The 12,133-nt window shown below is 50.2% G+C and overlaps 1 protein-coding gene across 1 annotated transcript in view; it reads right to left on the bottom strand.

The window, feature by feature from the left end:
- Slit1 (slit guidance ligand 1) overlaps nucleotides 1-12,133 on the bottom strand; it is a 154,423-nt gene that overhangs the window by 4,351 nt on the left and 137,939 nt on the right. Inside the window, exons 28-35 of the mRNA XM_048452878.3 lie at nucleotides 11,840-11,937; nucleotides 8,242-8,381; nucleotides 8,040-8,133; nucleotides 6,331-6,468; nucleotides 3,417-3,645; nucleotides 1,768-1,898; nucleotides 1,236-1,390; nucleotides 4-292 (exon numbers count right to left, since the gene is read on the bottom strand). Coding sequence (XP_048308835.3) covers nucleotides 4-292; nucleotides 1,236-1,390; nucleotides 1,768-1,898; nucleotides 3,417-3,645; nucleotides 6,331-6,468; nucleotides 8,040-8,133; nucleotides 8,242-8,381; nucleotides 11,840-11,937 — 1,274 coding nt within the window. The remainder of the gene's footprint in view (nucleotides 1-3; nucleotides 293-1,235; nucleotides 1,391-1,767; nucleotides 1,899-3,416; nucleotides 3,646-6,330; nucleotides 6,469-8,039; nucleotides 8,134-8,241; nucleotides 8,382-11,839; nucleotides 11,938-12,133) is intronic.

The following is a 12,133-nucleotide window of genomic DNA, read 5'->3' as shown; positions in this document are numbered from 1 at the left end:
TACTTGTGGCCATGGCAGGGGCCATCCACTGGCTGGTCACAGTGCAGGCCCCCCCAGCCAGCCTCACAGTGACACACGGGCCCTGGGGTGGCATTGGGCTGGCAGATGCCATGCAGGCAGTAGAGCTTCCGGCAGGGCTCACAGCCCGGCACCACTCCCGGCTTCATCTGCGTCTTGGTGAAGTCCTGCAGCTCGTTGTTGATGTACAGATTCCGGATGCAACCGTGGAAGCTGGTGCCGTTGAGGATCTGCCAGAGGCGGAAGGCAGCTGAGTTCACGTCTACAGGCATACCTGAAGTGACAGGAAGAAACACTAGACTGTGCTGGGATTGAACCGTGCCTGTTAAACAGCTCTGCGATGTCTCCTCGTGCCCTTGGGCTCTGTCCTGTCTCTGCAGAGGCCCTTTGTCACCCCGGAGGATCAGACTCCTTTCCAGAAAGATGTGGAAAGTCTACTTCCTCTGGGACCGGAGCTAGGTCAGGTTAGGCATGGCCAGTTGGCCAGCTGGATTCCAGAATGCCTGTTCCCTAAGTCTGGCTATTTCCCCCCTGGGACTCCTTCCTTCCCTCTGGGACACCTGCTTTCATTCCTGGAGATCCCAGTCAAAGTGAAGAACTCATGTGCAGGGTACTTTGCCATCTGCTTTTGTGCTAGTGGCTTTGCAGCCACCCCAAGGCAGAGGCTGCCTGCTCCTGTTTGGCACGCTAAGGAGCTCATCTGAAAGCCTCAAGTAGTAGGGGCAGAGCAGGGATCACATAGGGGGCCAGGCCCTCCCCAGGCTGAGACAGCATGTGGATGGTTGCAGGTGGTGGACAGCCCTTCCTGGACTGCAGCATCCGCGGGTCCACTGGGGAGCCTCCAGCTGATGCAGGACTCTATGCTGAGCCTCCAGTGTTTCTGGCCTCTTAGGGTTCAAGACTAGAAATGAATCCCAGACTGGTCCAGAGCCAAGAAGGGTGCCCGTGGTGTGGAAGACAGCTGGAAAAGACCCAGACCTGTTGACCAGCCCCTTCTTGGTTAGTCTAGGTTGGCCAGAATGCAGCTAGACACCAGCCAGGACAGCACAATCCACCAGATTAACCATTCAGTAGGACCACCTCATCCTTTGGCACCTCCCCAGCCGTAGCACAAGCTCTCCTGGCCAGCCTCAGACCAGAAAACACAGGAGGCCCCTGCTTGGGGACACCATCACCATAACTAGGTGACAGGCCTTTTCTGTCTGAAAGGTCCTCACCTCCCACATAGAGGGGGGCTTCGCTGTTGAGCGTGTAGTGCTTGCCAAAGTTGTCCATGGTCATGGGGCTGCCGCCATCGATGGAGAGGTTCACCATCTGGTCAAAGGTGACCAGCTCAACAGTGTGGAATTGACCATCGTTGATCGTCTCGGCACTGGAAAGAGATGGGGGTACCCCACCCAGGGAGTGGGCCTCAGGAAGATCCAAGCTAGGCACCTCCCAGAAAGGCCATCAACCCAGCCACTGCTCCCCAAGGAGACAAATCTCTCAAGGGGACTATGCGGACTTTGGCCTGATGCCTGCTGCTCCCCCTTTCTGAGGCCCAGGAGAGGCTGGGACTTTTGGAGAGAGTTTCTTCCCCAGTTAGGGGCTGCCTCTGAGGTGAGGTGGGATGGGGAACTATGGGTGCCTAGGAGCCTCAGATCCAAGTGGGCTGGACTCAGGAGACCACATGGCCTTTCCTCTTGGCCCAGGAGCCCCACATCCTGGCATGCCCACCCAAGGAAGGCTGACAGCCTGAGGGATTCCTACCTGTAGATAGCAGAGCTGGGGTAGCTGCCTGGGTCATAGCTAACACGGACATGGCCCTGGTACAGCTCAACTGCGATGTGGTCATTATCCCCATTGTACAGGAGGATCCCATTGTCCTCTGCTGTAGAGACCTGAGAGGCAAAGGCACTTTCTCTCCCATGCCACCCCTCACAGAAGCAGCACAGGCAGGTGAACGAACAGAGGGGACTCAAGGTTGGAAGGGTATGAAAAACGTTCTTTCCCCTCTCCTCCTCCACCTGGCCAGACGCCCCTCCTTCAGGGAGGCTGGCCTAGGCCAGCAGTCCCAGGCTCCCTTGTCATTCACTGCAGACCTGCCAGCAAAAGAATGGCTGTGGCCTGAAAAACATCAGCCCAAGAACAGGTAAAAGACCAGTTGCCCTGTGTGAAATAGGCCGGTATGCAGCCACCACGGTGTGGTGTGGGGCCCCCTGGGAACCTCAAGGAACTGGCTACAAAGCCACCACGGTGTGGTGTGAGGGCCTCTGGGAGCCTCAAGGAACTGGCTACAAAGGGAGTGGACTAGAGAGGAGACACGTTCTAGTTCTGGAAGGTTCTCCCTGCTAGAGCCCTTTAATACTGGAAGGAGATGGTTGGAAAACAGGATCTGTGGTTGGAGATTTGGGAGGACGGTCCCCATGGCCGTAGGAAGCACGATTGCTTCCTTCTGTCCAGCTCCCCCTCCCTCCCTGCATTCTTCTGGTAAATATCCTGATGCCCTGGTCTATGGAGCGGGCACATGGACCAACGCTGGATAAATCACACTAGTTCATTTCCTTAGGCCCAGTGATTGGTCAAGGAGTAGGTATGTAACAAAAGCCTGGCCAATCAGAGAGCTTCCGCTGAAACCATTGGTTGTTGAATTAGAGTGCAGGCAAAGAAGAATCCTTTAATGTGTGACCATGAGACCTTGCGAAGATGTTAGAAGGACCTGCGCTGTGGCTGGGGTTGGGCTGGGAACAGGGCTGGGACTGGATGGGATGAGTTTTGCCTTGAGTGGATAAGCTGCCTGCTGCCTTGCTGAGGGAGGCGGGATAAGAGAGAGCTGAGCCTGGCTGAGGGGCTGAGGAAGAGAAAGAACAAAGGAAAGGAGAGGTGATTGGGCGCTTGTGACCAAGAATGGAATTTGAGGCAGAGGGGTCAAGAGTTCACATTGTCTACTGGGGAAAATGCAGTCAAATCTGCCTCCCTCTCTTCCTCTGGGACATATTCAGCAAAAGGCCAGATTTTTCACCATTTGTTGAAGTAGAAGCTGGTTTGTCCCCCTCAACATGATGATGTTCTGAGATGACACTGAAGGCACAAAATGGGCATTTAGGGGACCCCAAAACTGTTGGTTAAAGACAAGCCCAGAAATCACTCCAGACACATGGAGTAAGCCTATGTGCTGCACTAGAGGCCAGAGCTGAGCAGAAGGTGTGATTAAGCCCTGTGGGCAAGGCCTCTGGCAAGCTTCGTTTTCTGGATCCTGTCAGAGTTGTCCCCGAGATGACTCATCCTAACCCGAGGATAACAGCGCTCCACACAGGTTCCTTTCGGTTCCTGTGGACGGGGGTGTAGCCTGACATTCTGAGGAGCCGGATGCCCTGCTCCCTGACTCCCTTTGCGTGACCAGGTCCCCAGACACACACCTGAAGAGTGATGTTGGCCCGAGGCCAATTCTGTAGGTCGGTGAACTGCAGGTAGGTGTCCCGGTCCACAAAGTTGACACTGAGCAATTTCTCACACTCAGGGCCACCGAAGCCTGGCAGGCACTGGCATACAGGCCTGCTGCCCTGGTCAACGCAGTTGGCCCCATTCTGGCACTCGGTCCCCTCACAGGGGCTCCTGGGGGCAGGTGGGATGTCACAGAGCTGTCCGCTGAGAGGAAAAGACACAGTCAGAGAGGGTGGGGCCAAATGAAGCGGAGGGAGGGAATCTCTCCCACTGTGCTAGTCAGAAATTCGCTAAGCACCCTAAGAAAGTGGACCCTTAAAGTTCACCTTAAAGGACGCCCAGAAGATGTCCTTTGTGAGTGTTGCTTTCCAAGGGAGCTGAGTTCCAGGAGGGGCACCTGCAGCATCATCTCGCCCTTCCCAGAAAAGGACCCCCCCCCCAGTCACTTTCTAACGGATCTCAGGTGATTGGCATGCACATCAAAGCTGAAGATTCACTCCCCCCCCCAAGGCAGTAACTCTGCAGGGCAGATTTTACAACACTGACTTAAGATACAAGCCGTGGTGATGGAGGTGGTGGTGAGGAGGCCCTGAATTACAGAAAGCAGAAATAACAGCAGGTACATTGCTGGCAGACTTCCAGAAATAAAGCAATTACCTGTGGAGGTGGCAGGAGATAGAGCATTTGCTTAGTGGGCACAAGGCCCTGGGTTCTAATAACCCCCAACACAAGAGGCAGGGAGACTTAGAAGGGCACATGTGACCAACTGTGTGCCAGCTAATTGGATAGCATAGATGAAATCAGTCAATTTTTAGAAACAAAAAACTCCCCACATTGACTCAAGACTCTAATAATTCATGCTAACAAACAAGTAAGGAAATTGAAATAGTGACTAGAAAATTCCCCAGGCCCAAAGGGTTTGTTTCACTGATGAATTCTATCAGACATTTAAAAAATAAGTAATCCTCATTTTTCAACAAATTCTTCTAAGAAGTAGATAACAAAAAAAAAAAAAAAAACCAACCACTTCCTGATTCTGAGATGCAGATACCTAAGCGAGACCAAGACACTGAAAGAAACAAATACAGGCAATGTCACTAAAGGACATAGGCAGAAAGTCCTCAACAAGATATCAGCAAATCAAATGGAGCATAAACATTACATATGTCATGACCATTTAAGTTTTGCCCCAGGAGCGCAGAGTTGATTTAACATCTGAAATCAATCAATGTTGAACATCATAGTAACATATTAAAAATCAAAGAAACGTCAACAAGTTAGTAGAAGGGAAATCTACAGCCCAAAAGCACACACAGCCTGAATCACACTTGATGGACAGAGGCTAATGTTGCCCTGTAGAAGCAGAAAGAAGCCAAGAGTGCCTGCTCTCACAAGCTTCATGTAGCAGTACACTGCAGGGTATGGGCAGAGCAGTTAGGGAGAAAACACACATCTACACACATAAAGAGGAAGGAAATTATCTATTTGTAGATATTATTATCCTGTAGGAGAAAATCCTAAGGGATCTACCAATGCTCTTAGAACTAATTAAAGAATTCAACCTGATTTACAAAATCAGTGCATATACAACAAATTAAGAAATCAATTCGAGGGGGCTGGAGAGATGCTCAGCAGTTAAGAGCACTGGCTGCTCTTGCAGGGGACCTGAGTTCAGTTCCCATCACCTACATGGCGGCTCACAACCACTTACACCTAAGTTCCATCAGATCCGATGGCCACTTCTGACTTCTTTGGCCACTTCATGTACTTGGTACACCCATACACATGCAGGCAAACACTTGTACATATAAGTAAAATAAATGAATCTTTTTAAAATAAATTCTATTTATAATATCCTTTAGAGAATTAAAATTAGGAAATAATTCCAAAATTAAGTATGAGGAGCTAGAGAGATAAGATAGCTCAATGGTTAAGAGCACTGGCTGCCCTTCTAGATAACCCAGGTTGGATTCTCAGCATCCACAAAGCAGCTCACAACCATCTGTAATTTCAGTCCCCGGGGATCTGGCACCCTCATTTGGCCTCTGAAATCACTAGGCACACACTTGGTGCATAGACATCCCTGCAGGCAAAACACCCATACATATAAAATAAGAATTTAAAAATATTTCAAAAGAAGTGTGAAGCACATACTTTAAAAACAACAAAACACACACACACAAAAAAACAACAAAACAATTGTTGAAGCTAAAGTAGGCCTACATATGCCAAAAGGTAGTTCATGCTCAAGAATGGGAAAATCTAATATTGTTTTATTAAAATACCACTGCTCCCTTCACTGCTCCACAGGTCAATAACACTCCTACCAAATCACAAACTACTGCTTTTTTTTTTCTTTCAAAATTTGACTAGCTAACCTGAAAATTCAACAAGCCCAGGATAACCAAAACAACCTCAAAAAAAAAAAAAAAAACAGGAGGACTTAGTTTTTCCATTTTAAAAACTCAGCACAAAGCTGCAGTAATAAAGACAGCATGCTGTATGAACAGCATACAGAAGCATCCCTAAACCTACAGGCCACAGAGTTTTCGCAAGAAAGCCAAGACAATTGAATGAGATGAAGGGGAAAAAAGTCTTTTCAACCAATAGTGCCCACATCCAGAAGCGTGATGTTAAACTCCTTCTAAACCCCTTCTTTACTGTTCCCATCTTCAGCCCTTCAACAAACAGGTTTGGAAGTCTATGCCCAAGTTCTAAGTGGTTGTTTGACCCTCCCAAGTGTGCACAGTTGGGACCGGTGGAGTCACGCCAAAACCTTCCGCACTCAGCTCCCAGAATGAGACTGTTACTCTCCTGAGCCCTAGAGGGGACATTGCCAGTCCCACCCGAGGCAGGGGAAGTGCTCACAGTGTGGCCCGAGAGGCTCACCTGTAGCCCTCGGCACAGAGGCAGGCGTAGCTGTTGACCTCATCCACACACTGAGCCCCGTTCTGACAGCGGTGATCCCTGCAGTCGTCCTGATTTTCGCTGCAGTTGGCACCCGTGTAACCTGGCACACACTCACACCTGTGGTGGACAGGGAGAGGGTCAGCCGACATTCATCCGTGGCCAGGGCTGTGTAGCCTGTGTGTCTGACAGAGAATCTCTGCAGGGTCTCTTTTACTAAGGACAGAGCTGTATGGATGTGGAGGTCTGAACCCCTAATATTTAATTAATTTTTGCTCTGGCAATGCTGAAGCATGCATGGGCAGCCCATATATGGTGGTTCTGTTGAACCATATTGGGTCTCATGGTCTAAGTTGACGAGGACGACTGTCCAGGTCTCCGCCTCAAGAGGGCGTCAGATCTCATTCCAGAGGGTTGTGAGCCACCATGCGGTTGCTGAGAATTGAACTCAGGACCTTTGGAAGAACAGGCAGTGCTCTTAACCTCTGAGCCATTTCTCCAGCTCCCTGTCTGAACTATCAATTCCAAACCCCACGTAAGCAGACTGCATTCTTCCCTGGAGTTGTTTCTCATTTCAAACCCAGTGCTTCTCAGGCTGGAAAGAATATCGTTCAGCCCAGTATGCATATATATGCACATGTACAGAACCTGTCTCATATTACAGTGTTTATCCCAACCATATAAAATGGCACACTGCTCCCTGGTTGGCTTCGCCATCTCTGCTCCCATTCCTGTGCCTTACAACAGAGTGCAATGTCTCTCTCATTTTCACAGAGGCTTTGCTGCAGTCCACTGCACATGTTTAGCTGGTCCCCAACAGTCTCCGGACACTACTGCCTACATAGCAGGCTTCTTCAGGTCTCTACCCCTGGCCTTAGCCCCAGTTCCTGGGCTCGGGTCACTCTGCCATAGACCACAGGAAGTCCTAGCCTAATAACTCTTTGCTGACTTCATGGATGGGAGGAGGGGCATTCCAGGAATGGAACTGTGTATAAGGGAGTGACATTTTCAAAATCCCACATGACCTTTATCCAGCAGCCTGCAGGTGACAAGCCCTTCTACATATTCCAGTTAGTGCAGTGACTCCTTGCTCTGGGGCTGGACAGGTTTTGGAATTCCGAACTTTGAGGCCACACTTAGGTCATAGACTGCATATAAATGAGGGGCATCTGAGGCCGTCCAGTAAATAGCTAAGTCTAGACTCCAACAGAACATACCCATATCCACCCTCCACGGAGGAGTGGCAAGTGTGAACAGCCTTCCACAAGCCTTCCTTTCAGGTAAGGCTTTGTTCTGGGAGGGCTCTTTAATTTTGTGAGCTTTGTGGCTTTTGTGATCGGGGTGAGAGGTCATGAACCTGGCATAAATGGCTGTGACTGGAGCATGGCTGTCAGGCTCAGTAAGTACCTTCCAGAGGAGTCCCTTCTCACATCCCTTTGCCAGCACCTCAAGAGGACTCCACTGCTGCTCCTGGTTCCCAATGAGAGCAATGGGCTCGGTCCAGCCAGCATCTACTCAGAGCCAAGCTGCAGCAAGTCACAACCCCCGGGCTGTGCGGCCAAAGCTTTGTCCATAGCCACCCCTATGATGGCTCTCAGGAACCCAGACCATATCCACCAACAAATGAGGGATAGGAAGGGAGAGAGGAAGCCAAGCCTAGGCTGGGGTCACCGGCAGTGGGTGGCACTGACCTGGGACCATCTGGGGTGCCCACACACTGGGCCTCATGCTGACATGGGTTCAGATCCGGGGAGCAGAAGTCCACCAGCTTCTCGCAGGCCCTTCCTAGGGGAAGAAGAAGCAAGAGGCAACAGATGCCAGAATCCTCTCTGGAGCCCTTGCAGACACTGGCGTCCCCAAAGGATGGGGATGCTTTGCCCCTGCAATGCTTACCTGTGTACTGCAGAGGGCACCGGCAGGTGTAATTGCCCACACCGTCCACACAGACACCCCCGTTGGCACAGGCGTGCTTCACACAGTCATCTGTGTTCACTCCACAGGTCGGCCCTTCAAAACCGGAGGGACAGGAGCACCTGTGGAGGAGGGAGCGGGGCGGATGAAGAGGAACAGGGAAAGCCTGGCCACTGTCAGAATCCTTAGTCCATATGTTTGGGGTTTCTGCTTTAGACCAGAAGGTGAACAGATTAGAAAGTAACAAGCCTGGCTCTGCCTTCAAGGAATCCTCTGGTTTGTGTGGTGGGGGAGACAAATCGGAGACAGTGACCCAAAGAGTGGTGGAGGCTCTGAAGCCAGGCGTGGGCAGAGAACTCCTAATCGTTCCTCAGCAGGGCATGGTCAGGCAGACTTCCTGGAAGAGGTGAGGGTCTAGCCTCGGCAAGAATTCCAGCACAGGAGGGGAGGCAGTGGATGCAGAGGGACTGGCGAAGCCGGAAGTGAGAAGGCAGGACCTGCCTGTTTACTCTGCTCAAGTCTTTGAGGACACAGACTTCAGGAAGAGAGTAGTAGAACTGGGCCGAGCAGTAGCTGGGCTATGGAAGGTTCTAGAAGTTTGTGATTAAAAACCAGGGCACTTCTTAGCCTCAGGCATGTGAGGTTTCCCAAGGGGTATAAGGGCCAGAGAGTGTGGCCTGAGGAATCCACACCCAGCTCTTCAAGTGTCCATAGATCTCCTCCATCTTTCCCAGGCCTCAGCAAAGGCGCCGCTCTCTGCCCAAGCAGGAGGAAGGTAGGCTGTGCCTCCAGGTGTCAAGAAAAACAGCAAGTCAACCATTAAAAATAACTGACCAGAGACCCATGGAGCTGTCATGTGACAAAGCTGAAATACTGTCGCCACCTGCCCAAGCAGGAGATTTGGGCATATAAACTGGAAGGGTTTCCAAAAACTGCATGGCAGGTCTATGATGAATCCTAATCCTGACAGTGGATTTATGTGAACAGACCTTCCCAGGAAGTCTGTAATATATATTCAAACCAAACATCAGCGCAGCTGTTCTCTCCCACTATGCACGGACCATCTACGGACACATGGACCAACTGACACAGAATATAGCTATCTACCCATGAAGGAGGTCAGTCTCAGACACATTACCTTGTGGGTAGCAATGTTAAGTTTTATAATAGTTGTGTTGGTTTGTATGTTATTAGTCATCATTAACTCAGACACAGAAACTTTTTTGTAATCTTTATTTTTGTGAGTAAGGGTGTTCTGTCTACATGTATGTATGTGCACCACCTACATGTGTGGTGGCCTTAGAGGCCAGAAAAAGGCATCAGGTTCACTGAGGCTGGAGTTATAAATGGTTATGAGCCACCATGCAGGAGCTGGGACTCAAACCTGGGTCCTCTGAAAGAGCAGCCAGTGCTCTTACCCACTGAGCCATCTATTCGTGCCCCAAAAAACTTGAATAACTTTTTTTGAGATAGGGTCTCACTTATGTACCTCAAGCTGGCTTCAAATTTATAATCCTCCTGCCTCAGTCTCCTGCATCCTAGGATTACCTATGTGTACCACCAGACCCAGCCTAGGATTACTTATGCATACCACCAGACCAAGCCATAGGATTACCTATGTATACCACCAGACCAAGCCATAAGATTACTTATGTATACCACCAGACTCAGCCAAAATAAACTTCTAATCAGAAGTTTATGGTGACAAGAAACGGGGAGGACTTTAAACTTCAGCTCTTGTGCCCTCATTGGAGGCAGTCGCTCCTGGCGAACAATCATATCACAATAGAGACCAGAGGGTGGTGAACACAATGGAAATACTAGCTGCAGCCAGAAAGGGAAAGATGGTTTTCATTGGTATGGAGAAGCTTGCTGGTGACATTTCAGAAAGGTACCCAAAGTTAAGTGGGGTACCAGAAGCTGTGATCTAAGAACTCAGGGGGCCAAAGCAAAAGGATAGCTGAATATTACAGGGCAGCCTTGGCTCCTCAATACAACCTGTCTAGGAAAAAAAAAACTAATGAATAGATAATAAGTTTAAAATGGTACCCAATTGCTATGCACAACAGAAACCACTGGGGGATGGGAATAGCATACTTAACCTACTTGTTTTATTTTAAAACAGCAAGAATATCTATGATGTTCATGACACTGTCTCCTTTGCATGAAAAAAACAAATTTACAATGGAAAAAATGTAGCTATTGGTCTAAGAACATTTGTGTGGGATGGTGTTCTACATCTGCTCCGGAGGTTTGCCACAGGCATCTTTTAGAGTTCGGTTTTAAGCTAGGATGATGGGACATTTGCGCAGAAAGTCTCCTGGCAAAATCTCAGGACATAAGGCAGGTGGAAAGGACGTCTCCCCTCCCTGGTGCTAGAGGCTGCCTGGCTGCAGGATGTAGGGCCAACCCGCTTGCCCCCAATCCCAGAAGGGGCATCCCAGCCCCGTGCAGCAGCCGAGGACCAGAACAGGGAGGAAGCTTAACTGGAGCTGCTGCTTGCCCCTGAGGTGCGCCTGTCTATTGTAAGGATGCGTTTCCAAGGCAACACTGGAGGAGAGGCACTTAGCACTTTATTTTTTACATCTGGTAATTTGGGTCTGCAGAGGCAGGTTTGGCCATTTCCGCCCATAAATTCAACATCATTTTCTGAAGAGCCAATTTGTTCAGTAGGCAATTTATCGCCAGCAACTAAGTACTGTGTTCCTCAGAAAAGCTCTGGGAGGGTGGGATGCGGGGGGCTTCCTGGGGAAAGCAGGCTAGTGCAGGGGTGAAGATATAACATCTGCTCTGGAAGGGCTCAAAATATGCTAAGTGGTGAGGGCAGCTGTATCCAGAGCATGGGAAATGCCCGCCTTTCATGGTGGGATCCCTCCCCGCAGTGGCCAGCCAGTGCGAGTCACACAGAGGTAGGACGCCAAAAGGAGTGATCAAGATGTGGCTCCACCTTTGTCACTTCAGCGAACACAGGGCTAACCACAGCTTCTAGAGACTTGTTCTGCTTAAAATGGGGGCTCAGAGGGCCCGGGAGATTTAAAAGAGTCTTAGGGGGCTGGAGAGATTGCTCAGCGGTTAAGAGTACTGCCTGTTCTTCAAGAGGACCCGGGTTCAATTCCCAGCAGCTCACAGCTGTCTAACTTCACTTCCAGAGGATCTGGCACCCTCACACAGACATGCAGGCAGGCAAAATACCAATGCACATTAAATAAAAATAAATAAATTATATAGAAAAGTTTTTAAAAAGTCTTATATGCCCTCAACCATTCCCCAGCACTGCCATGGTATGAACTCTTGGTTATAGGTTCCCAGCGTGTGGGAAACACTCCTGGCCCCTTCCTACAGCAGTGGAAGCCAGTCCAAGCCCAGGCTATCCCCTGTGAGCCTGTGCTATCCGGTGCCTGCTGTCCCACAGGTGCTCTGCCCATACCTCTTCCAGGTGAGAAGCTTAAAGAGCATGTGACTATAATCTGGAGCACAGGTCTGTTCTCCCTGCCCACCCTCATCTCCAGCACAGGTCGAGACATAGATGCTGAGCCTGTCAGCCCTCCCCAACCCCACCTCACACCCCGTGGGCACTCACGTGAAGCCAGCATCCTCGCCCTCATGAGGATGGCAGGTTCCCCCATTTCCACATGGGTTGCTGGAACAGCTGTCCAGGGACACTTCACAGTCTCGGCCCTGGAGGAGAAGTCAGCAATGAGGACTCCCGGGAGAGCCAAGGGCGTTGGTATGAGCAAAGAAACAGCCCTCGGCCGCTCTGCTTCTCTGCCACTGGGCTGCCTCTTTCTTCCTTCATTTTCTGATTCATCAGCATGTCCATCCGCCCAAAGGTTGAGTCACTGGTAAGAGGGTCACTCACACACATGTTCTAGGC

The sequence above is a fragment of the Myodes glareolus genome, chromosome 7 (assembly GCF_982192425.1).
Source record: "Myodes glareolus chromosome 7, mMyoGla1.1, whole genome shotgun sequence".
Lineage (NCBI taxonomy): Eukaryota > Metazoa > Chordata > Mammalia > Rodentia > Cricetidae > Myodes > Myodes glareolus.
The sequence above is the reverse complement of the archived record's forward strand: the minus strand, read 5'-3'. Positions and strand labels throughout refer to the sequence as shown.